The 27199-nt window shown below is 40.0% G+C and overlaps 2 protein-coding genes across 2 annotated transcripts; one reads left to right on the top strand and one right to left on the bottom strand.

Annotated features, from left to right (window-relative positions):
* Positions 1 to 38: 38 nt before the first annotated feature.
* On the top strand, positions 39 to 16073 carry LOC134748563 (DNA polymerase alpha subunit B). The gene is made up of 12 exons (XM_063683351.1): positions 39 to 192; positions 334 to 562; positions 735 to 780; positions 6014 to 6078; positions 6836 to 7000; positions 9931 to 10054; positions 11172 to 11296; positions 12800 to 12948; positions 13489 to 13723; positions 14770 to 14973; positions 15433 to 15616; positions 15915 to 16073. The coding sequence occupies exons 1-12, from the start codon at positions 117 to 119 to the stop codon at positions 16050 to 16052; spliced, it is 1740 nt and encodes a 579-aa protein (XP_063539421.1). The 5' UTR covers positions 39 to 116; the 3' UTR covers positions 16053 to 16073.
* Positions 16074 to 17011: 938 nt separating this feature from the next.
* LOC134748649 (mitochondrial amidoxime-reducing component 1-like) lies at positions 17012 to 24897 on the bottom strand. Its single transcript, XM_063683444.1, has 8 exons — positions 24781 to 24897; positions 21043 to 21265; positions 20647 to 20797; positions 20341 to 20435; positions 19343 to 19454; positions 18582 to 18790; positions 18257 to 18331; positions 17012 to 17869 (listed from the first exon to the last, which is right to left on the bottom strand). Exons 1-8 carry the CDS (start codon positions 24791 to 24793, stop codon positions 17740 to 17742), a joined length of 1008 nt encoding a protein of 335 aa, XP_063539514.1. The 5' UTR covers positions 24794 to 24897; the 3' UTR covers positions 17012 to 17739.
* Between the last annotated feature and the right edge of the window lie 2302 nt (positions 24898 to 27199).

The raw sequence follows: 27199 nt of genomic DNA, 5'->3' as shown, positions 1-27199 counted from the left end.
TGTCTATGGTTAGCTTGGTTTGACTTGTCTATGGTTCAAACTTTCTGACGCAAACTTTTTGATTGGCGGTCTTCTCCTTGCTTCCTTCACTTCATTCACTCTCAAATTTACAGAAAATGGCTACCGAGGAGTTGCTGACTGAGCAATTTCAGTTTTTAGGTATTAGCGTGCAGAAAGAAGTTCTAGCAAAATGTGAGTATCTAACTAATTACTTATAAACGGTCCACTTATCGGCAACTGTTAATAACCCGCATTTCGTGATTGTTTGTATGACTTGTACCGCTATGAAAATGACTGTTCAAGGTTGTTTTATTATTCACTTGTATTCCAAAGGTGTGAGTTTATGCGAAGAATACGACGTCGACGCCGAAACTTTTGTCGAACAATGGATGGCGTTCAGTTTAACGAACTTAAATGGCGCCCCTCCGAATTTGGATAGCTTGGATTCACTTGAGAGAAAGGAATTTTCCAAGCGGGCGGATCGCCTCAGCGCGCCCGTTAAAGATGCTAGAACGAGTACCGGCACAAGTGTCGCGGTGTACGGAGCGTCCGTTGCTACTCAGTATCCTTTTTGCTCGAATGATCCACGTGCTCTAATTATGTTTTATTGTTAATAAGTTTTCTAACGTATATTTCCTCGAAGTCGGCAACTGTTACTGTCTAATTGTTTTTTTTTTATGAGCATTTTGTGTTCATGTTTCAACAAAATTAACATAATATTCCTTAACATTCAGGCCAGATAATGAAGTCCTATCTAAATACATAGCCGTAACTCCAAAGGTACGTTATTTTACTTTGATTATTCTTTGTAACAACTTAACCTTGTAGAAGTAATTGAAGTGACATGCTGTCCTTATCTTCTTATTGTGGGAACTGAATGTTAGAGTGAGACATACTATAGCAGGCATACATAAAAAACTTTGTTAGATATAAATACATGTTTTAGATGTATGGACATCAATTTTGGTTTTGTACTTGTCATCATTATTATGAATGTGTGTTGTAATCATGTTTTATGCTTAGCAGAAGTTTTGATTATATATTTATTTGATGAACCATGTGTATTCTGTGAGCAATGAGATACTTCTTGTGTTACATGACTTTTTTCTCTAGGTTATCTTGTATATGGCTGATGTAGGAAGTGTCAAAACAGAAATAACATCTACTTGTGCTGAATGGGTATGAATCTAGTGTCGCAGTTTACCTTCTGTGACTAGATCTACACTCATTGAGTGCTTGTAGACCAAACTGCAGTGAAGACAAGAAGACATGTAGAATTTACTTTTTATTGACTTGATGATATTTGTGGGCGAGTATGCTTCTAGTTCGTGTCACTGATACCATGACTAGATCCATACTCGTCTGCAGCCATCAACTCACTCAACTAGGCTTGTGCCTGCTCGGTCACTACAGAGAGTGGTCCGCTCTCGGTCAAAAGAACTAGTTCGGTCTTTTAGTTCCTTTAGTTCAGTTTGGTTATAATAAAATAAAAAATATATCATTTTGTTAGAAACTACATTTCATAGAAATAAATAATTACTAGGGCAATGTTTCTAGAAATAGATACCTAACTAAATAGTTAGTAATACATACTTTTGGAGACATGCAAATGATCACAATGCCTCAAACTGCAAACGCAGATTGCGGTTGGGGCTGGCCCGCACCCGGCGTACCAGGTATGTGCATCGTTTGCGCATAGTTGAATAAAAGGACTAGACTAGGACTTTGTTTTACATTAGGGTTTTTTTTCAATCTTTGGTAACTGAATATAATTTATATAATTTAAGTTCTGCAATATGATATGATTAAACAATAAAACAGCTTAACACAATAAAAAAAAACTATATAGAGAAAAATATTGGATTTTCCTTCATACTTTTTGGGCTATATGGCGTGTCACGTCGTACTTTCATCTTGTTCGCACTTGTGCCAACCATTTTGTTCCATCCGTTTTCTGTTTCACTCAGTCAAGCGCTCTCCAATCCCACTGAACTAATGGACCTAAAGACTGATAGAGTGTGCGAAAAGATTTAGTTCCTTTCGGTCCTTTATGGGATTTCATTTTTATCGGTTCTTAGTTCATGACCGACTCAAGCCTACACTCAACACAACTACTCTGTTTGTATACTAAATTATGTGTATGATGTATTGGCGGAGTTAAAAAATTAAGTAATTATTGGCAGGTGACAACCAAAACTTACTAATTACTACCACAAGTTTATAGCCATAGTGAGCCGTATGGTAATAAAACAAGGTAGAATTTCGTGTAGTATTTTTTTCTGCAATTAGTGAGTTTTGGGTCACCTAAGATGATAATATCAGATGTATACAAATATTTTTACATAATCTGATGTATATTAACCAAATAAAAATAATATAAATAGCCTTTATTTCTACTATTAACATTTACATAATAATAATTTAATCAGTTAACAAAGTTTATTTATGTAATAGTAGTCGCCTCCGTGGCGTAGGCCTCCCCCAAGCTCTTCCACAGTGGTCTGTCATTAGTACAAATTGAACCGTAAACCATAACGGACGGTTACAGTTTACGGTTCAGTTTGTACTGGTTAATGGTTAATTGCATTAACGTTTTTGGCCAACACTGCTACCAAGCGCTGTCCTTTTCTAGCTAAAACTATTGGCTAAGGGCCCGTTGCACCAACCACATTTAGCAGACTAATCAACGTCACTCGGGAATTAACTATGAAACTTGCCATACAATAATATTTAGCGAACGCTAACGGTGACTGACGGTTTCGTGCAACTGATCATGTGTGTGTAATTTTACAGTTGTTAACTGACACCAATTCTGGCTGAAATGCCTAATCTAGACAGACACCATACATAATTACACAGTACAGTTACTGTACAAGTGTACAGTACACACATACACGAGTTCATTGCCTTCTAATCGCGATTTGATTGCTGCGACAATTACACTAATGTATGTAGAGTAGATGTGGAATCCGCGTATTATAATATAACCATTGTGCTCTTCTATTGCGTCTTCTATTGGAAGTTAGTTTCCTATATTGGATAGTAATAATGAGTTGTGTGATGCTTTTTTAGTAAAAGTAAAGTAAAGTACTTTTACTTTACTTGCTTTTTTACTACGTGTCAAACAAGGGTCTCTTAATATCGATTCAGACAAATGGCTCAAAAATATGTAAACACGACTTTACTACCTACTTAGGGCGGCACGTATTGCAACCCTGTGAGGTACAGAACATTACGGCGCAAAGAATCTGGAATTTCCTGGATTCAACGGGCATTAGTAATAAACTTTAATGGGCCGTCACAATAGATCACTGCTTGGTCGAAGTGGCACTCGAAGGTCCAGAATATCCCCAATAATAATGGGGATTTTAGATTTCTCTTAGCCTTGGACATTAGGTATATCTATAGTGTAAACGTGTATAATAATATTGTTACTGAGAAATATTACTGTCATTTATAAACGATCTATTATTATTCCGCGCTGTCGATATTGAACTAAATCGACGACCTATTTGAGCTGCAGCTGTTTCGAGTCGCAATATATATACAAACTAGTGAATAATGGTACAAACGTTCATACCAGTTGTATGGGACTTGTACCGTTTTTCGCTAAAGCCACAATAGATCCTGCAGGGTCAAAGTGCAGGCTAAACTGGGACGCATCTGTTTGTGCTGTCATATATCGAATGTTCTGTTTGTATGTATTATTTAGTATCTAGGGTGACCCGAAATACATACACAGATATTTATCAACGCCGAATAGTCTTATTAGGGTTCCGTACCATAGGGTAAAACTAAAAACGGGGCCCTATTACTAAGACTCCGCAGTCTGTCTGTCACTAGGCTGTACACAGTTTAAATTTTCACAGATGATTTATTTCTGTTGCCGCTATAACAACAAATACTAAAAACAGAATAAAATAAATATTAAGTGGGGCTCCTATACAACAAACGTGACTTTTTTGCCATGTTTTTTGCTTAATGGTACGGAACCCTTGGTGCGCGAGTACAACTCGCACTTGGCCGGTTTTTTCTTAATACGTCTTCTCTCTTATGTGCGGTTCGCAGCAGGGGTAGCTAAGCAGACTAGATGTAAATAGTTACTAAGTAGTATGTTTAGTACCTACCTATACGTAGACTACTTTAAATACCTACTTCGTTTGCTTAGCGACTCATGCTGCGGGCTTGCTTATTATATAATTCCATATAGATAGATATGTTAACCACAAAGGGCACAACGCATGTGACATGCAGGTATTTCCGATTATCAGTGTTTTTTTTAAGTGTTATGTATTGTGTTGTGTATAAGAGCTATTTTTAAAGTCGCCGGAAGAGGATAGATAAAACGATGTACCTAAAAGCTGCCAAGAAGAAGTGAATGTTCAAATATTTTGTGCGGCTTAGCTGCTCCGATTTATCCGATGGCTAGACGGGTAGCCCGGATGATCTACTAGACTTGACGCCCGATGCTGTCCAGTGGTTGCAAAACTTATGTATGTTGCCTTATAAAAAAAACTGTATACATTAATTTAATACTGTATAATTTTGCTTGTGACTATATCGAAATATCTAGATAAGGTATAGTATTCTGGATGACTTGATTGCTTTTAAACGCTTCTCACTGCACCCACCTCGACATTTTTCTGTTTGGCCCTATGGTTTACTGGTAGAGAATGCCATGAAGCATTAAGTCCGCCTTTTGTATTTTTTTTGATGTGAAATAAAGTTAAATAAATATCGCCATACGATTAAGTAATAAGTGATGGCTACTGTGCGGCCCGCTTTATATCGAGTGATTAATGATTATCGAAGCCAGTCATACAATCTGTCCTCCTGTCGGCCTGTACTACAGGCCCTGTACTATCATATAAAAATGTTAGGTATGTGTTTTATACGAAATCCTTGTCTGCTCCCTGATTCCCCCACATTGTAAGCATTTAGCGTACATACAATACTCCCCTTGTTGTTAAGTTAATTAAAATTAATATAAATACGGTAACAGCTCAACATTGCCTTAGGTAATAGGTATGTATGTGGTATGTGTAGTGTATATATTATAGCACACAAGACACAAGTGTTAGCTCGGCTTCCTTTCCTTGGCTAAGGTTTTAGGTATACACTTTTATACTGAGCTGTTTGGTCCGTTTCATAAATATTCCGAGTTAGATTGTTAAAGATTATAGTGAGCTAAAGACTTCGTAAGTGACACTGAAGATGCCCCTAAGATCATTAATTATCGCCTACAAAGACAACCACACAAAGTTTTATGAACAAAACTTTAGCTGTGAACAGGTTGAGTAGGTACCTATACAAACATCCTGTTTTTCGTTCACTATCTTATGCCAGTTATGCCTCAGGAAATTTGACTCTAGGTACACTTAAGTATGTACAAGAGATCCAAATCACTATAAGACAATACTGTCATCTGCGATATTGTCTAAGAGGACAAATTTAAATGTCAGAGTGGACAAGTGGTAATTATACTATTCCCTGACTTTATACTGTCCCTAGCATCTCTATTCTAAGCTACATGATTTTAGATACAAAAACTTTTACTCAAGGCCGTTCCGTCGGTTTGCCGCTGTCACTGTCACATTTCGCAAGAAAGAACGGGAAAGATCATGCGCGCCAAGTGTCAATTTTGATCTAATTTTGTCGATTTTTATTTATTTTAAAATCTTTTTTTGTTTATAGTATCACATAATAAATAACCGAGTAAAGTTTGATTAATAAATGATTAAAAGTCCGAGTTAGATGTTACTTTGCGAATTAATTGTATCGAGCGAAGTGTCATAATTCGTGTATCGGAAGCTATGTTATTATAGATAATATAGTCAAGAACTACATATATTTTTTCCACGTCTACGAATATCAACGCATCTTAGAAAAACATGATCATATAAGGAGATTTTTCGCATTCTGGCTCAGGGAACCGCCTTAAACTTAACATGTTGTTTGTGAACCTGTTGGTTGTAGTCATGAATTACGTGGCTAACTAAAATGCCTTTTTCAGAGAATTAAAGTGGAGGATACAAGTCGTAAACACGAGTTGACGGCAGCTACATACTCCCCGAAGACGTAAGTAACACTTACCTACCGTCGACGCCGACGAGAAAGCTTTTATTTTTCGACTACCTATTATCTCACTCGGGACACGTACCGTGGGTATAAACTGTCGAATCCATCGTGCATACCTATAATAGACCGCGGGCCAGGAACAGATTTCCATGACCAATCGCCTCCCGGGCGAAAACTCGTACAGTGGTTACCGGCTAAGTATGATGAACCCTCGTGAATGTCAGCTGCCGCTCCGTTGGTGGGTTGATGGCAGCAAAAAGTCTATAAAAATGTTTTTGTCATCGCTTCCCGCTTGATACTTTGTCAGATGATAGTTTAGATGCTATTGTGAATAAACAAAATCGTCAGCCGATTGTATCGCTGTGGAAAGATCGTCAGCTGGTCACATGAACATGTAAAAAAGAAAATTCTTTTCGGTCATCGGCGTCATCGCCTCCCGTTTGATACTTTGTCAGATGATAGTTTAGATGCTATTGTTAATAAAACAAATCGTTAGCTGGTGGTATCGCCGTGGAAAGACCGTGTTACGCGTTTCGGTGGCTGCCATTCCTCAACCCACCAACGGAGCGGCAGCTGACGTTCACGAGGGATTATCATACGTAGCCGTTAACCGCTATACGAGTTTTCGCCCGGGAGGTGATGACTGATGAAATTTGCGCCTGGCTCGCGGTCTATAAGAAGCTTACCTAAAATGTCTCATGCGCGCGTTTCTTTTGGATTTGTTCTTCCCTTTGTTCGTATAGTAAACATTTTTCAGCGGAGCCTCATCAAAATACAGCACGCGAGGCAACGCCGGCACAGTCCTTCACAGCTACGGCGACGATGACTTGTTACAAGCCATCACCACGCCCAGCGGGCCCAATGACGCGCTCAACGTCACGCAGGTGCCCAACCACGACGGCGAGCTGTACACTAAAGCCATGTAAGTGTATAAGGTTCAACTCCAATACTTTACAGCTAGAATGAGTGATGACTTGTTACAAGCCATCACCACGCCTAGCGGGCCAAATGACGCGCTCAACGTCACGCAGGTGCCCAACCACGACGGCGAGCTGTATACTAAAGCCATGTAAGTGTATAAGGTTCAACTCCAATACTTCACAGCTACGATGAGTGATGACTTGTTACAAGCCATCACCACGCCTAGCGGGCCAAATGACGCGCTCAACGTCACGCAGGTGCCCAACCACGACGGCGAGCTGTACACTAAAGCCATGTAAGTGTATAAGGTTCAACCCGAATACTTTACAGCTACGATGAGTGATGACTTGTTACATAAGCCATCACCACGCCTAGCGGGCCCAATGACGCGCTCAACGTCACGCAGGTGCCCAACCACGACGGCGAGCTGTACACTAAAGCCATGTAAGTGTATAAGGTTCAACCCGAATACTTTACAGCTACGAATGAGTGATGACTTGTTACATAAGCCATCACCACGCCTAGCGGGCCCAATGACGCGCTCAACGTCGAAGGTTGACTGGTAGAGAATGGCTCATAGCATTAAGTCCGCCTTTTGTACGATTGTATTTTCTTTTGTGCAATAAAGATTAAATAAATAAATAAATAAACGTCACGCAGGTGCCCAACCACGACGGCGAGTTGTACACTAAAGCCATGTAAGTGTATAAGGTTCAACCCGAATACTTTACAGCTACGATGAGTGATGACTTGTTACATAAGCCATCACCACGCCTAGCGGGCCCAATGACGCGCTCAACGTCACGCAGGTGCCCAACCACGACGGCGAGCTGTACACTAAAGCCATGTCAGTGTATAAGGTTCAACCCGAATACTTTACAGCTACGAATGAGTGATGACTTGTTACATAAGCCATCACCACGCCTAGCGGGCCCAATGACGCGCTCAACGTCGAAGGTTGACTGGTAGAGAATGCCTCATAGCATTAAGTCCGCCTTTTGTACGATTGTATTTTCTTTTGTGCAATAAAGATTAAATAAATAAACGTCACGCAGGTGCCCAACCACGACGGCGAGCTGTACACTAAAGCTATGTAAGTGTGTATGGTGAATTCCCGGTACTTCACAGCTATGATGATTACAAGTGTCCCAACGGGCACAGTGGGCTAGAGCAAAGAACCGTGTCCTAAGACTCCCAAGTGAATAATGTGACAGACCTATACAGTTTACAGTGGCTATTAGTACTTGTTTCAATCATCATCGCGCACACGGCTGCATTAGTGAACTCTACACTAGAGCCATGAAAGTATGAGTATGTAAGTGTGTCCTTCTAAGTAGGTAGCTATTAGCAGTATTAGCGTTTACAAACCTTATTTAAGATTATTTCATCTGCATATACCTACATAGGCAAGGTATCCTAACTATGGGCATAGAGTAACTTATACTAGAGCGGTACTGTCATAGTAAATTTTGTAACCCCAGTAAATTCACTGCCATCTGTCGACACACTTTAAAACTAAAAATAAATATTTATAAAAATACGATAAAATGTATTTAAATATGGATAAATGTTTTTTTTATTTGCATTAATTATTTTTATGATTTTGACCCATGTTATTTCACTGATATGCGTTAAAATTGTTAAATAACAAACGAAACCGTCAACGCCATCTATACGACAGTAGGCCAAAGCTAATAGCGCCCTCTGAACGAGAATCAAATTTTCTTGATTTTCGAGGCACGTTTTTTCCTTAGACTGTATCCATCTATTACGGAGTTAATGAGTTATATCTATCTTTGCTATGGGCTATTTTTCATAAAGAGATAAGTAAGGAAGTTTTACAAGTAACAATTAGCAGGTTAACTACTATTTATGGTGTCCATATGTATTTATTCTATATCTATATTTGAGCACTGCAAACAAGAAGACAAAAACGCGTTACATACCGCTACCATACCTATTGAATAATAGATTCTCAACTCCATTTTTAGGGCTTCTAAGTAGATTCCCCCATTTGTTCAGTGATGTGCTTCTGAGCTATCAGTCAGTGAAGTGGACTGGAACTTCTACGAACTTAATATATATACAGACTTATTTTTAATTCATGATCAAAATCTTATTTACTCATAAATATGTATAGTCAGCAGCTTAGATTCGTAGCGTTATTATCTTGGTAGCCTAGCGGTAAGGCATGCGGGCATGCTATTTTCAAACCGAAGGGGTTTGAATCTCAGCTTGTATTTTTCGGAACTTATGTACGAAACATGATTTGATATTAACGATCGTTTTTCGTTGAAGGAAAACATCATAAGGAACATGTCTAGACTTTGCATCAGAAACAAAATTAGGAACACAAAAAAGTGCCGAAAGGTGTCACAATGATTTACACACATTGAGCAGAAAATGATTATTTATTTTGCATAGCATCTACATCTACTTTTGCTTGTGTCCTGTAATTTCGTTCGTTGCAAACAATTGCTATACAATTACCTTTTCATTGAATCATAATGGACTTGAAAATAACTATGTAGCTGCAGCATTACGATGAAAATATTTTGTTACAAAGCCACAGAAATCACAGAACAGACAGCACTTAAGCATAGAAGGGTCACTGTTTAACAAACCAGATTGGTTAAAAAAAATAAAATATTTTAAGCGGGAACGGCGGGAAGGCTGGGCCGTAAGTATCGTAATAGTTAGGTACTTAAGTTTCTTAAATATTGACTTATAATACTCCCATTCTTTACCAACTAGTTTAGCATCAAGCTGCACGGATATTATGGTCGTGTCTACGTGACAGCGAGATAAAACGGTGTCCGTCACTTTCTATCCCGCGTTGTTAAAAAGTGACAGTTATTTTATCACGTGGATAAAGCCAACCATAATACGCCTGCTGGTCGACAGCGACCTAACGGAACTGCTTTGTCGCAGGTTTGGCTTTGAACTCCTCCCCGAGAAGGCCAGCATATACGACGCACACATCAGCTACATCTCACGACACATAATGAAGAAGGCCGGCATTACAGAGTGCAGCTCTGTCAGGCAGAAAACACAGGTTTGTTCGCTAGATTTATTGTTTATCGTCTTCGATCTTCAAACTTCGTGATCGAAGCTTGCTTATGTCAGAAGAAGAGGGGTCACCCTGGAATGAACAGAGCGTAGGTATTTAAGACGGCTGCTGGTTACGCGTTCCGTTTTAGCTGCCTAATTTATTTCAATGTATTTATTCCTAAGTATAAACTTTCAACGATTTCCTGTTGTTTGGTAGGTGGTAAGGGATAGTGCCGTAATAACTAATAAGCAAAGTAAGCAATTTCTCAGGGCAACACGACAAGGGGTAGAGGGGGGCCTAATTCTCAGGAATCAGGGACCGGCCCGCTATCCCTTATCGGGGTTTTATAAGGGTATTGCATAAGGCTTAACTCACCATACCCTTTGCCAGACGAAACCCTTTGTTTTGCTTTTAATAACCCTTATATAAAGCTACCACATTTGAGTAATCGGTAGCCCAAATACCCTTACAAAACCCTTATCATCCGCTCACCAACACCTTGCATATTGCTTATAAGGGTTAGGCTTATAAAGGGTTTCCCTTTTAGCATATAAGCGTGCTAATTTAAGTCGTCTACCTTGTTCATAAAGCACACATTACTTCGAATCCGAGCGATCGTCGGCGGCGACGGCGGCGTTCTTTGACTAGGCACGTATTTTCTTTCCTTTTCATACACTACCGTAGATATATACTAATCCTGTCTCTTTCACGCAAAGGGAAACCTTTATAAAAAGCGCTTAAAGATAAGGGTAACCCTTATTAAGAGCTAGCCTTATTTTTGGTTAGCTTTTCGGTAAGGGTTAGTCAAAGGGTATGAATGGGCTTGCAGTTCATAAGGGAAAGTCTTTCAATGTGTTAGCCTTGTTTAAGTGTCGCCCATTGAAAGGGTTTTATCGCGGAAAGGGTAGTCCGGTCCCTGTCAGGAATCGATCCATTATGATGGATGACTCCAGGGAAGGGGAGGACTCATCGTGGTCTAGGAATGCTTGCTTAGGGCATCAAAATGTCTTAATCCCGCACTGAAACTAACATTAAAATGTGGAAGAACTTCCACAAAAATAGGTAAAATTGACGTAAGCGAAGAACCTCTTTTTTGTACTTTACAGTAGTATAATTTCAGACGGAGACGACAGTGGCGGGGCGGATTGAGTGTGACGCGGACGCGAGGCTCAACCCCAAATGCGTGGTTCTGCAGGGTACGTGGGAGCACTCGCTCAGCCAAGCCGTGCCCGTGGACTTGGACGGGTGAGCTACTAAACCTACTAACTTATTAGGTATAATTATAATAATGGTGTGTTGTGCGCAAGTGCTCGTTGTTACGGGTCGAGTGTGACGCGGACGCGAGGCTCGACCCCAAATGCGTGGTTCTGCAGGGCGCGTGGGAGCACTCGCTCAGCCAAGCCGTGCCCGTCGACTTGGACGGGTGAGCTCCTGAACTTACCGCAATGTTGTTACCTATATAAGAAAATTGTTTATAATCTACAATATGTTTTTTCAACTTTATAGCCTACGAGTTAAATATAAATCTTGTCAGAGTGAGCTCACATTTAGCATTCCTACGTAATTTTAGTGACACTACGAATGTCATGTTGCGATTAAGTCACTGATGACAGTAATGATTTTGATGATGGATAACCAAAGTGGCCATATGAAATCTAGTCTGTAGTAAAACAACGTAAACTCATGGACTTTTTCACACGGGCTTTTTGTTTGAGAAATAATCGTTTTGATTAGTTAGTTGGCGTGGGTCACTGCATTTCAGGGACCGGCCCGCTATCCCTTATCGGGGTTTTATAAAGGTATTGCATAAGGCTTAACTCACCATACCCTTTGCCAGACGAAACCCTTTGTTTTGGTTTTAAAAACCCTTATATAAAGCTACCACATTTGAGTAATCGGTAGCCCAAATACCCTTACAAAACCCTTATCATCCGCTCACCAACACCTTGCATATTGCTTATAAGGGTTAGCCTTATAAAGGGCTTCCCTTTTAGCATATAAGCGTGCTAATTTAAGTCGTCTACCTTGTTCATAAAGCACACATTACTTCGAATCCGAGCGATCGTCGGCGGCGACGGCGGCGTTCTTTGACTAGGCACGTATTTTCTTTCCTTTTCATACACTACCGTAGATATATACTAATCCTGTCTCTTTCACGCAAAGGGAAACCTTTATAAAAAGCGCTTAAAGATAAGGGTAACCCTTATTAAGAGCTAGCCTTATTTTTGGTTAGCTTTTCGGTAAGGGTTAGTCAAAGGTAAGGGTATGAATGGGCTTGCAGTTCAAAAGGGAAAGTCTTTCAATGTGTTAGCCGTGTTTAAGTGTCGCCCATTGAAAGGGTTTTATCGCGGAAAGGGTTGTCCGGTCCCTGCTGCATTTTCCTCCACTAACTTATGTAGGTAAAGGATTAATGTCAACCTTCTGTACTTTAGTACTGTAACTAATGTTACTATCCTATATCCTGTACAGTCGACGTCACAGATATGTTTACGCTTTTGCACCTTACTCCTTTCTAATAAGGCAAAAAATGTAAGTAAATATTCTTTATTGCACCAAAATTATACATTTTACATACATGTAAAACTATAAAGAAATTTTTATAGAAAAATAGAACCAGGTAACAACAGGCGGTCTTATCGCTAAAAAACGATCTCTTCCAGACAACCTTTGGGTAGCAGGAAATGTAGAACTAAATATGGTAAATGTAATGTAAACAATCAGCGATAAAACATGTATATTTTTTTTCAGTATAAAACAGTATTCCCTATTCCCCGGCCAAGTAGTGGCGATGCGGGGCACCAATCCGCGCGGAGACAAGTTCCTGGCGCAAGAAGTATTCTGTGATGGCTCGCTGCCGTTACCTGACCATAGAGCGGATATGATTAATGCTTTACAAGGTGTGTATTTCTATTTTGAGCTTTCCCTACCTATGAAGGTATTCTAAACTGAAGAACCACCTTGCCAATCTACCCACTGATCCAAAATTGCCCTGGGTCCGTAGCCAACATGTCAATGTCACTGTCACTGATAGAGAGAAATTACTACGCTACGGGCGTTAACGAATGGCATGTTGACTAAGATCTCTGACCTGAAATATGACCTGCAACCTGCAAACGACAACATATTCGCCTTTAAATTGACTTAGTGCCGTTCCGTGAAGCAAAGGAAGTGTTTGGAATTGGGTGGGCGAATATGAAGCAATCTTGCCTAGGAATGATACAAGTGGAAAAATATGATTCGAGCTCTAAACCCAGAGAGGTCTCCATTTAGATATCATTATGACATCCTGTACCTATTGAGGTATCAATACAGGTTGAAAAACATTCAACACAATACGTCAATTTCTTTTGTTGTTTTACTCTACCACAAGTACCGCAACTTATCTAATTACTCTTGTCTACTATAAAAAATACTTTCAAACCATAATTTCATTCTAGGAAACTTGTCAATGGTGGTCGCCGCAGGTCCTTACACGACCTCCGACAATCTCTCCTACGAGCCCCTCAAAGACCTGGTTACATACATCAGCACACACAAACCCCACATCGTCATCATGACGGGACCCTTCATGGATGCCGACCACGCTAAGCTCAAGGACAACACGCTGGCAGAGACTTACAAGTCGCTGTTTGAGAAGCTGATCGATAGTTTAGCGGAGCTTAATACTAGTTGGTGAGTTCATATGACAGTAATGATTTTAATATGTTTACAAATGGTCTCTAAATAGGCTATAGGTACATTTTTTGTGAGCCGCCGAAAGACCTGACAGCATACGTTAGCGCACTGAAACTACAATTCGTCTTCATGACGTACCCTTCATGGATGCAAATCACTCAAAACCAGGGGTGCGAGACTCCTCGCTTCGGGCAAATTCGGCTCAGCGTTGCTCCTAGCAATTATTAGGGTTGGCACAACTTGACGTCCCATTGCGTGCACGACCACAGATAAGATAATGACCTGAATTTTGACAACCCTAAATAGCCGAAAGGGATAGTGCCATTTAGAAAGGGACATCATGGTTGGACCCTGAATCGCTGTCAAACTTCGGTTTTGTAGGATGTTTCCTTTCTGTACGGTAGTACTATTATTTATTCTGTGTCAAAACTCAAGGACAATACTTACAGGCCAATTAATGTCAGTGTACATACGTTCGAATTGGCCAGTGAAATTCTTGTTACTGGTTACTTTCTCATGATAAATTACAATATTTATAAACATACAATGTTCACAAATAAAAGGCTACTTACTTACAGTACTTGTTTAATTTTCATAAGGTTGCTAAATTAACTGTCGGTAATTCCACGAGGTAGATGTCACGTTTTTCCTCATGGAAACTTGTTTCTTTCACTTCGATTTATGTTGCGGTTTGTATGATAATCCATTCAGTTCGAATAGCATATTAACTTACGGTTTTATGCGATGCGTATGACGCCATAAAGTTGTAACAAGTCTGATTATGCTTCCATACAATTTATGGAATACAGTCAAGTGAATACATATATATACATTCCCAAAGTTTCAAAAATATGTGTACACTCTTACACCTTAGACAATAAAGTCGTGTTCACATATTTTTGAGCCATTTGTCTGAATCGATACTTTTGTCTTCGACTGTACATTGCTACTATGTCTGGTTGCCCTATGTCCCGAAAATTGCGATTTACACACGTTACATAATACAAACAAACGTAATAGGTAAAATGATTCTTTCTTTCCAGTCCATCCACCAAAATCTACATAGTATCCAGCCACAAGGACGCCTTCCACCTGAACATATTCCCCACGCCGCCGTACTCGACGCGGCGCAAGCATCCACACGTGCACTTCGTGCCGGACCCGTGCACGCTCAACATCGGGGGCATCATCGTCGGGGCCACGAGCGCTGATGTGCTCATGCAGATTAGCCAGGAGGAGATATCGCTGTGAGTTTGTCACACTGTTGCTCATATTAACCCCTCGAGTCCCAGCATTTTGAAATGTCTACAAGCTGTCTCAGAGGTTTTTGATTTACCGCACATTTTTTATGAAGTACCGTGCTTTATCGCGTCCGACGGACTCAAGGGGTTAATCCCTCAACGCTAGGAGTTGACCAGTTAAGGGGCAGAAACATCCTCTTTTGAGAACTAAACCAGAGATTTAATTTATATTTCTCATGGAAAGTAACCACTAACCCAAGATGGAAGCAATAAAAACAAGCGATTTTGTAGTATCAAAATCGGAAATGACAAATTAACGAAATATGTGTATGACTTCTTTGGTTTACTTCGGTTACTTTCATAGGCCTGTGACTTAAGGAATAATAATCTGGGGTAAATGAATATTGAAAAAGAAAGTTATTCAGATTCGTTATCAAGTATAATAATGAAGTGTGGTTTTTGCAGAGGCATGGGCGGCGACAAGCTGGCCCGCATGGCGTCGCACGTGCTGAGCCAGCAGTGCTACGCGCCGCTGTTCCCCGCGCCGCCCGCGCAGCCCACGGACGCCGCGCTGTGGGCGCAGCACGCGCACGTGCCGGCCACGCCGCATGTGCTGGTGCTGCCTTCTAACTTCAGATATTTTGTTAAGGTGACCTCATTTTTCAATAAATAAAGTTAGATTATAATTATTACTGCACTTGCGACTTCGGAAACGAGAGCGATCAACCAAATGTGCCCTGGTACTTTTTTGGAGCATGCGGCTCCAAGATCGGGCAAGATATGCTATTCATTGTCCTATATGTTGGACTATATGTAATTATGTACCTGTACTGTTATTCTAACGCCGCTCCAATACTATTGCGATGCTATGCGACGTAAGCGCCAGCCGCCATAACGCACCTTTTCCCGTGGAATGTCACATATTTAAACCTAGTTGCATTTCCTAGGAGGTGAACGGCACAGTGGTGGTGAACCCGGAGCGGCTCACCAAAGGCACAGGCGGAGGCACGTTCGCGCGCCTCGCGGTCCGGGCGGACGCGGACGCGGACATGAGGCGGGTCGCGGCGCAGGTGGTGCGCATTTGATATCATTACCTAATAAAACATTCTGTGAGTACAATCATTGTTTCTTTTCCAATCCGGTCCGTAGCTAAAAAAGTTTCCAGACTTAGTCTTGTCTCCAGAATTGTCTTCAGTCTTTAGACATTGGGATACCCTCCTACAATTTAGGAGTATTTAAATCTTCTCGGGTCAGAGGTGTAGAGTTCGAGCAGGCATAGCTTTATTTGACGTTTGTAAGCTCATTGTAATATGAATGTGCCTACTTGAAAAATAAACTATCTATCTATCTTTAGACTTGGTCATATTTTTTTAATAAAGTAAGTAGTAGTAAAGTACTTTCAATTCCGTAATTTATCTGCTTTGTAGGATTGAGTGGTAGACAATTAGTATTAGCATTAAGTCCGCTATTTGTATGGCGAAGTATTTTGTTCAATAAATAATAGCATTCTCCAAAGAATAAACTTTTATACAGTATTCGTTGTAAAGTCGTCGTCAATAGAACTTGCGAACGATGTAAACAAACCGTTTTACCTTCATTACTTCGTAATCGCGCTCTTTAAAAGTACAACTGTGACTGTATCAACAGTCTATATACTTAAATATTTTATTTATATAAATTTTTAGTTAAATTAAATGTTAATTATTCATATTTCAGCGAAAATAACCTTCGTAAAAATGTTAGGTTATGTGTCAAACGCTAACAAAATCTGTCATATTTGTTTACATCGTTTGCAAGTTCTATTGACGACGACTTTAGTCACTTAGGTACCAAACAAGATGCCTGTTCAGGATAACAATAACAATGTCATTCCTTTAAATCAAACTTCAGACTTAGCATGTAATAATAAAATAATGTTTCATGTTCATAAAAATACAAAATACACACTTCAATAATTAAATCAGATATAACAACAACAAAAAATGTATAGTAAAACATCTTACAACTACGGGTTTCGTACACAGCTGCTAAAATAATCGTTAACTAAAAAATATTTCATAAAATAATGGTAGAAAATGAAGCCAGCTGGTATAAGACACCTAGTGGAGGAAATATGAGATGCGTTAGCACTTGGACAGTAAAGAGGAAAGTCAACAAAACTTGAATTTTGGCAAAAAGTTTCCATCCATAGACTTCAAAAATTTTTTTTTAATTTCATTCAAACTTCTCTAATGACATTAAGAAATCGTGCGCGTTGGATCTGCCACCTTCTGGCTTACACCGATACTTAACTTAAACTTAACTTTAAGGGCCTCCCCAGTCTCCCCACCCTAGCGTCTCCCGAGCATCGGCGTCTGGTCAACTCTATGACTGCTACTCGACGCAACGTCGGCGCAACTGCGCAGCGACGCCATTTTCCATAGCGCTGACTATGACACCGACGCTCAATAGACGCTAGTGGGGTGGCCCTAAGGCAATAAACAGGCGTTCCCACACACGCTCCCTAGGAAGATCTCGTTGAGTTTGACCCACTCGCCGGGCGGCGAACGCAGCGTCATTTGTAGCCCCATGCGCGGGGAGTTAGGAGATTGGGAGCGTAACGCACACAGGGGTCGCAGGGTTTTGATTACTTTAGATGGACTCGGTTATAGTCTGATAATGTCAGGATAAAGTGTCCGTCTATTTCTATATCAAACTTAAGCTATATACATTAACTCTTCACATAAACAGTGGGTTCCCGTGCCCCCTAAAATTCACGCACGCTCCTTACATTCACGCGACGTAGATAGGGTCGTTGAGATTGACCCACTCGCCGGGCGCCGAGCGCAGCGTCATCTGCAGCCCCATGCGCGGCGAGTTGCCGGCCGAGCGGCGTACTTCGGGGTCTTCGATTTGACGGTAGCTGGGAAGTAGGGAGGGATTTATTACATTAATTATACTCGTACTTTTCATAATATTTATTGCCACGAGATAGGTCGATCACCTCAGATAAGTGTACGTGTCAAAATTTTCTAATGCGCCAACAGAATTTCAAATTTAGCATTACGATTTAAGGTTCAAATTTGATTGCACTTTCGTGAAATGTGATTTTCGTCAAATGTATCATCAAAGCTGGATTAATTCGAATGTATTTGGATTTTTTGGGATCTTGTAGATTGGTGCGGCCTTAAAAAAGGGATAAAGATGTCTGTGGTACGAGTTAACGTTAGTATACAAATATTGTTTGAACTTTTTAACTGTTTTGTAATTTAATATTTTAATTACAAATAAAAATAAACACTGTTTCTACCTTTTCAAAGTTTCCAAAGGCTCGGTATTCGCATTACGAACGCCCGTCTCTGGGTCAATAGTTGTCAGTACGCATCTGAAAAATAAAATGGTTTATTTCCATTCAATGTGAGACGCAGTTCGCAGTGTTTTTTTTATACTACGCCGGTGACAAAGAAACATACGGCCCGAATGATAATAAGCAGTCTACGTAGCCTATGGAGGCCTGCAACTCCAGAGGTGTTACAGACCCTAACACTCCGCACCTTCGTTGAGCCCTGGCAACCTTACTCACCGGCAGGAACACAACACTCAATGTGAGTATTGTGAATCGCCAGTCTCAGTACCTGGTGCACGGCTTCAAGATCTCAAACACGACGTTCCCTATCTTGAGGAATTTCCAATTGTCTTCAGCATAAGCTTGCGCCCCTTGCAGTATGAAGTTAGGTCGGAACGAGCGATGCGAGACGCGGTCCGTGAGCTGCAGCCGTGTGTTCAGATCCTCTACTGATGCCTCGTTTATCAAGTTGAACGGAGTTTCGTCTGGGAGTGCGCCCTGGAAATTATGTAAGGCGAATTTTAGTTCTGTCCTCTCATGATGCTCAAGATTATATTTAGAATATTTCGCAGACTCGGTGCTCAAAATCATTACTTGGGGAAAATCTAACTCTTCTTTCCTGGCTGCTTACTTAAATATTGTATAATACCAGGAATAATGAGACGTACCAAAGATAGATATAACTCCGTATGGATACAGTCTAAGGAAAAAACGTGCCTCGAGAATCAAGAAACTTTGATTCTCGATCAGATGGCGCCACTACCTTTGGCGTACTCTCGTGTAGATAGCGTTGACGGTTTCGTTTGTTATTTAACAATTTTAACGCATATCAGTGAAAGAATATGGGTCAAAATAATATAAAAATAATCAATGCATCCTAGTGCCCATATTGCTGTCCCTGCTCATTACCTAACCCGTTGACCGCCTAAGCTAAGACGTCAACTGATGCGCGCGGCTCGGTTGCAGCCCGATAGGCGCCATTCATTTATTACGTAAGAAGATTTTTGCCAGTTTTCGAATAGCCAATTAATAGGTAATAGGTATGCTCACCGTATCATTCTTAGTAAACTTGTAGATTTTGTTGGTGCTGCTCCTCAGTGGTCGAGGATGCTGGGTGGCGTAGTACACTAAGCGGAAAGTGCTTGACGGGCGACCCAGCAATCTGCAAACAATTGACAGATCGCAGTGTCGATAGCTTAACCTTTTGGACGCCAATGACGGATATACCGGCACCGCAGGCGCAGGTCCAACGCCAAAGACAGATTAATCGGTCAAAGACCACAGAGCAACGTAGACCTACGTGCATGTGCATAAAGTTCAATTTCAGTTTTGACATTTCGGTGACGTGGCGTCCGAGTGACAGCTTTTGTGTTTGACACGGCGTCGAAAAGGTTAAACTTGTTAAAAAATCATCGCCAGCATCGCATAGCTTGCACTTCATAATAATTGTAATAAGGTCAATATCCAACGTCTACGATAACTTGATAAGTTTACTGCTGATCTACTTTTTTAAAGACCATTCGGCTATCGCTTGCTCAAAACGTGTCGACATCTCGACAAATTAAAATTAGAGCTCGTTCGCTCTATATGTATATGTTTTATTAGCATCTTATTGCGCAATCACACTGTGTCATTCGCCACATGCAAACAATGTCGTTGCCTAGCAATCTCATACGTTCCATTCGGCTATCTAACTGGTGAATGACGCAGTATGACCCAATTATTTTTCCCAGTAGTTACCAGTGGTAAAAGGTGGGAAATCGAAATCGTAGTTTCCTTTTAACAATGGGATTGGCAACTGTCAAAGGTTTGCAGAGATGGCGCCATCATAGCTTGCACCTTTTTCTATGAGATTTGGCTTCAAGGGCTGGCAAACAAAAATTTGACACAATTCTAGGGATTGACAGGGCAAGTTATGCTGGCGCCATCTGCTAAATATTTCGATCGGCCAATCCCATTAGATACGTACATCTCAGATTGTCAACCTTATAATTGTAACTGCACTATTATAACTTTGACATGATAACAGGAGCTAAGTAGATACGTACTTGTTAAACCATCCTGAGACCTCCTTGCCGCAGTCAAAGACAGGCACTGGCACGCCCCAGACCGTGGCTTCGATTGGCTTCTGTAGCGCGATCACCTGCAAATTAAAGACGTACAAGTTTTAAAGTTAAAAGTTCTGTGATTCGGGAGTTCAAGTAACACTTAAAGATGCATCGCTGTGTCAGCTGTGTGTATAGTTAAGCTGCGTTAACTCCTGGCATATTCGGCGTGGTCGAGTCGTTGGACGCATTTTTTGAGAACTTGAATTTGAGCATCATTCGTTTGGTCGTTTTGGGACAAAGTCTCACCTCTGCCAAGTTGACGTGCACGGGAGGGATCTGGTCATGTTTGTGTGTGAGGGTGAGCACGGAGCTGCGCACGCACGGTGACACCAGTAGCATTTCTGGATACGCTCGGGCTGTGATGAAGTTGTCCTTCTCGTCTATCACCATCAGAACTCTGTAAGGATATAGTTATGGTGTTACTGGTATTTCAAGAATAGCATATCATCATCATCTTCCTAGCGTTCGTTCAGCCAGATCCTCGAAAAAAAAACAATACGCCCCCGAACTCACTCGATATTCAGCATCTTGCAAATTATGAAATGTGAATGTGAGCGTGGCCGTTTGCGACCACTCCTTGGGTATCCTGATCCTGGCTATGTGTGATTATGTGGTGTGCAACGACGCGTCGGAACAGCTCACCTGTCTCTCAGCCACCCGTCTTTCAAGCCCAAAGTCGAACATTCCCCAGTATCAAGTACAACAGGGCCGCATGACTTGATTGGATAAGTGTATATCTTCTGAAGCGTGCCGACTTGTGTCCACTCGGTGGGTATCCTGGGCTTGCTGCGCTGGTAGATGTGGTAGGCGCAGTACGCGCTGCCGAGCATGCCGGCGGTCACGGCTGCCGCGGTGGTGTATGGAGCTGGAACGGGGCATAGGTATTTATTGAAAGGCAAGTTTAGTTCAGTTGAAAACCCGTTAAATATGCCATGATATCTGAACGGGAAAATGTACGGCCCAGGAAACAGATGGATTCACAGAAGAGTTGTGCCGTTCTCGAGAACGTACTCCCGTTTGTATGGGAAATGTTCTCGCTCGAGAATATTCCTCATATTAGTAAATTGAGAACGTTCTCGTGAACGGCACAACTATATCACAGAGGAATTTCATATTTTAATTCATTTTTTTCTGTGTATGTGTGCTTTATGCACTAGAGACTAGTTAGATAATATTGCATCCACCTACAAATCTGACTCGACCCACCTTCATGCAACCGAAAAAAGGGTAGATACGAGTACGTACTGTAATAATATTAATTACCTCCTATTTACATTTACAGTTTACCTACTAGTAAAACACATACCTATCTATTAGTATTTGGCTTCATTTTGTATGAAGCTGAATACATTAAATTCTAAGTTAAATAAAGTAATTACAAAGTGTCATCAATAGCATGAACGCAGTTAATTAAAGATATCAAAGTGTAAACAAAGTTATTTAAGTTTGTTGGATAAAACTATTATTTATCGCAATAAAGCCCTCATCACACAACGTGCATTGCCAAAAATCTAGGAGGAAATAACCAAACGGAGACGCCACGTCTGTAATTTTCTGTACAAAAAAGTCTGCCGATTTTTGCGGGGGAGGGGAATGTCAAATGTATACGTAACGTAAAAATAGCCATGTCAGATAAACGTCAGTCCATACATTGTGTATTGGCCGACTATTTTCGACAGAGGCACAAACTAATAAGAGATACGACAGAGGGGATCGCCTGTTAATGGCTTCTCCGTTTGGTTATATCCTCCTAGCTAAAAATGCTAAAGCCGCGAATCCTTTTCGTCTATACTTAACATAGAGTCTGTGCGGAAAGAGAAGCGTCGTAGGATTTGAAGGCGAGCCGGTGCTATTTTACGGATTTTGCTACGCTGACAACACTGTGACGTAATTATAGTACAACACTAAAGGTTTTTGCCTGGCGCTGGTGGCCTAGCGGTAAGAGCGTGCGACTTTCAATCCGGAGGTCGCGGGTTCAAACCCCGGCTCGTACCAATGTTTTTCGGAACTTATGTACGAAATATCATTTGATATTTACCAGTCGCTTTTCGGTGAAGGAAAACATCGTGAGGAAACCGGACTGATCCTAACAAGGCCTAGTTCCCCCTCTGGGTTGAAAGGTCAGATGGCAGTCGCTTTCGTAGAAACTAGTGCCTACGTCGATTCTTAGGATTAGTTGTCAAGCGGACCCCAGGCTCCCAGGAGCCGTGGTAAAATGCCGGGGTAACGCGAGGAAGAAGAAGACTAAAGGTTTTTGCCAAGTACGTTCAGTGATCACACTTCGAACAGAGAGGGTTGCAATGGTTCTAAACTAAAATGTTCCGTTGCATTCGCGTAGTTACGCTTTCATGTTAAAACTACTAGTTAGATTGCTCTGAACTTTGTACTTGTTGTACCTACGTACAATAGGATTACATATTAATTACTTTATGTATCTTCAGATACTTACCATAAATAAATAAATAAATGTCATTGTATTTGCAAAGGTTCATTACAATCCAACACGTAGTTTTAAATAGAGAACGAAACTCCGTTTGTCTGGGAAGGTAAAATTTGGACTAGCTTGCCGGGGACTCGAAGAAATCTTTAAATGACGCATTTACCTCAAGTGACGCAGTTATCCCGGTTGTCCTTAATGTTAGAAAATTAATTATTATATAAAATTTTACGGTAAAGTTTCGGAATGCTTAGCATGAGTGATCGAAGATTAAGGCTGTAAATTCTTTATATTATTCGTTGTAATTGTCAAGATACACAATATCAGTATGATATTTTATATTTCCTTATATAGGTTGTCTTTCTTAAGAGGTCCCGTGGTAATGAACTTGTTTACTTGCCCTTATCGCGGTTGTTTTGGGTCAATGAAACGTAGATACTTACTTTGCCGCCTACGGTACTACCGATGTACCGATCCATCTTTTATACTTGTCTACTTCAACGAAAACGTAACCCAATGATGAGAAGAACTAATATTTAGTTTACTAGTTAGCATGGGGTCTATTTATTTACTCGAGATATTGAGATGGCAGAGTGAATTCCAAAAGAAGTGTAGTTCACAATTAGAAATGTCTTCAACATTAAAATATCTGTAAAAAAAAATATATTGCATATATAATCAGTTTAAACACTTACATTTAGTGTAACTCAAATGCTATTCACTACATCAGCCTACCGCGAACACCTAAGTTCGCAAATTGCGGGTTTACCCTTAGTTAGTTAGTTAGTTTTGCTGGGCATTTTCCGCAACTCGACATCCAATGTGCCTATTTTGCGTGAAACGAGGTAGCGCTACTCTAACCACCCCAGCTCCTCCACGAAGCCTAGCAAGGTCTTCAGGTTGCTAGTTGCCTCCTTTAGTGTGCATGGATTCCCTAGGTATTTGCTCCTATATACTTCTACCTGTTTACAGTCTAGGAGAATATGTTTTGTTGTTTCTTCTTCTGCCATGCACGCTCTGCACATGGGGCTGTCCGTTTTACCCATAATATGTAGGTGTTTGTTTAGTGTGTTATGTCCTGTTATTAATCCTACTATTTTACGTAGTTGGCTTCTTGGTGTTTTCAGTAATATTTTTTTTTACCCTTTAATATGTTCTCACTACTGAGGTGAAAAATTATGTGTGCAACACGAGAGCAAAGTTATTTTACATCTCGTGTTTTTGAGTCCCTCGCTACGCTCAAGATTCTAACTTAAAATCTTTCGCTTTCTCGGGACTCAAAATAAACACTCGCAAGAAAAACCAATTTTCCTCTCTTGTTGCACAAATAACTATATTAACTATAGTGTAAGTTAGTGAAAGTGAGAGTCGAGCTATGAGCTATCGCTGTGCCCGTTGTGTGACTCGGGTCTTAGATCAAGGTCATGTGCGGCAGACTTTATTAACACGAGACGAGATATGAAGTTTGACGCTAATTACGAAAACAATGTAAAAATTTAAAAATGTCGGTACTCGATCTATTTTATTTCAGATTTTAATAAGTATAAAAAAATTGGGACTATGTATAAAAGATCTGCCCCACCCACCACGCATAACTTCTATAGTAACAGCCATTGGAAAACTCGTACCTACCGTTTTCTTGCGAGACATATTCCAAAAATAGCTATTTATGCAACAAGTGCGGAAATCATCTTTACGCACGTGTATCATGCAATGTTTTACTATGCATTGTGCGAGTAAATAAAAAAACATATCATGGCAAATGTTTAATTATTAAAAAAATGAAAACAAAAAGCACTAGTGCGGAAAAGTAGTACTTTCCGCATGATATGGCTCCGTAGGAAACGCACTTTTCGAGCACATGCATTGTAAAGTATTATTAAAGACTGGCTCCGGAATTTTATCTTCTCCAAATAGTATTATTAAAAAGTAACAATTCTTACCGTAGCTACACATTCCGCCGCTAAGACTATTACACAAATAATACAAAACAAATTTAAAATTCAAGACGCGAGGCGGCAGTATCGCGCTGTTACGCGCTCACGACTAATGAAGGCATCACAGTGCATCAAACTGATCAAACTTGTTCATGCTTGGATATTCGCTAGCAAAAACTGTTTTATATTTTTGTTCGTAAAGAAAAACACATGGAAAACGTTGTGTTTTCAGACTCGTCACTCGCAAAGATGTCTTGTCTTGCGATGGCAACAGCGCGTTTAGTGTTAGGTTGGATTTAGGTTATGGGCGTTTTGAATAGAATTTATAGAATACCGCTATTAGGATAGGTACCTTATGCCATTGTAATAAGGTCTTCGCTCCGTTGAGCGTCTTCGAGGGTTATTATTGCTACCCAGGCGGGTAGCAATTTGGATGTGTCGCCAGGTATTGCCGGCGCCACACCTGCGCATTACCTGCGCCGGGTACGGGTGTGAGGAAAAGTCAATGAAATATTGAATGGCTGGCAAAATTGAAAAGAAAAATAGTAAGAAGAACAAATAATATTGAAGTTATTGATTGATGTAGTAAACGTTCAGTAAATCTTACCTGAGCACATCTAATCACCAGGCATCGTAAACTGCGAGCAAAGATAGATATAACTCCGTAATAGATAGATACAGTCTAAGGAAAAAACGTGCCTCGAAAATCAAGAAAACTTGATTCTCGTTCAGAGGGCGCTACTAGTTTTGGCCTACAGTCGTATAGATGGCGTTGACGGTTTTGTTTGTTATTTAACAATTTTAACGCATATCAGTGAAAGAACATGGGTCAAAATCATAAAAATAATTAATGCAAATAAAAAAAATCATTTATCTATATTTAAATACATTCTATCGTATTTTTATAAATCTTCATTTTTAGTTTTAAAGTGTGTCGACAGATGGCAGTGAATTTACTGGGGTTACAAAATTTACTATGACAGTACCGCTCTAGTATAAGTTACTCTATGCTGCGAGCGAAATCCATTGAAATGACGTATGACAACAAGTAACAACCCTAGTACTTCAATGGATTTCGCTCGCAGTTTACGATGCCTGCTAATCACCTATCTGAGGGGCTACCGCAAAAAAAGAAATGCGAAAATTGCGGGGATCTTTCTCTTTTACTCCAATGAAGGCGTTATTAGAGTGACAGAGAAAAATGCCGCGGTTATAACTCTAGTGGTGATACGAGTATAAGTTGAGTCCACGTACTTAGGTAATGAGTTAATGACTGATAAATTGATAACATGCATTTTCACGGTATTATCAGCGCTGTTTTAAATTATTATCATCTTGCTTTATTAAACTGCGTATATAATTGCAATCACATCATTTGTCTCCACTTATTTTGTAGGTAATAGGTTTACCTCTACATAAATAATAAAATAGTTAAAGATCCAGACATTATGTAGTCAGAATTTAAAATTTCAAAGTTTAACCTGGTTACTTATTCCTAATTTGAACCGCTTGTGTTGATGACTGTACATGTTAATTTATCCATTTATTACGTAAATGTTTGTCACAAACACAATGTATTCATATAATACCTATATTTTTGTCCATGAGATCTAAATTATTACGGGTATTAAAAATTACTGGTTTTAAATTGCACCTACTTGTGGATAATTGTTATTATATGCGCTAATTTAATTTTTCTCTTTGCTAAAAACGCCATCAAAACTAGGTATATGCATTCTATTTAACTTCGCCAAAGATGCTCTGCGCGTCGTGATATCGGGTCAACAGATACAATCAAAACAAATTCTAAATCCACATTGTTTATTCAGTTTATTGGCTGGCAAAATCAGGGCCACTAGGATTTCATAAAATGTAATATTTATATTTTGACAACAAACGCTACAACAAAGCTTAATTCGCAACATTAGGTAGACAACTACAGAGCTGTAGGCACCTAGTACCTACCTATAGTACCTATAGCTATTATTAATTATTAGACGCCTGTCATTCAAGTATGGCTAATATTGCTATATTAATTACACATTCGGTAGTACAAAATACAGGTATTTCAATATTGTTAGGTATCTATTGCTTTAATTTATATTAAAATCGTTTTCTTTGAATAACAATACTTATTTACCTACCGCCTTACAAGATCTATATTAGATTAGGTACTTTTATTTACTTACTACCACATTTATATAACTGGGTACAATATGTACATACGTATGTAATTGTTATTAATTATTGTTACAAGTTATACATAAGATAATAGCATCATATTTATAGTTTCTCATTTAATATCTATTTCTGGCGGCAATATCTTTTATCCTCGTAAGGCCCACCATACAAAGTTTTCCTATTTTTAATTTGAACCTTGTTGCATAGAAGATTAGGGTGACTTTCGATTGTTTTAGAAAAAAAC

This window comes from Cydia strobilella, chromosome 16 (assembly GCF_947568885.1).
Source record: "Cydia strobilella chromosome 16, ilCydStro3.1, whole genome shotgun sequence".
Lineage (NCBI taxonomy): Eukaryota > Metazoa > Arthropoda > Insecta > Lepidoptera > Tortricidae > Cydia > Cydia strobilella.
Note: the sequence above shows the minus strand (reverse complement) of the source record. Positions and strands in the feature narration are given on the sequence as shown.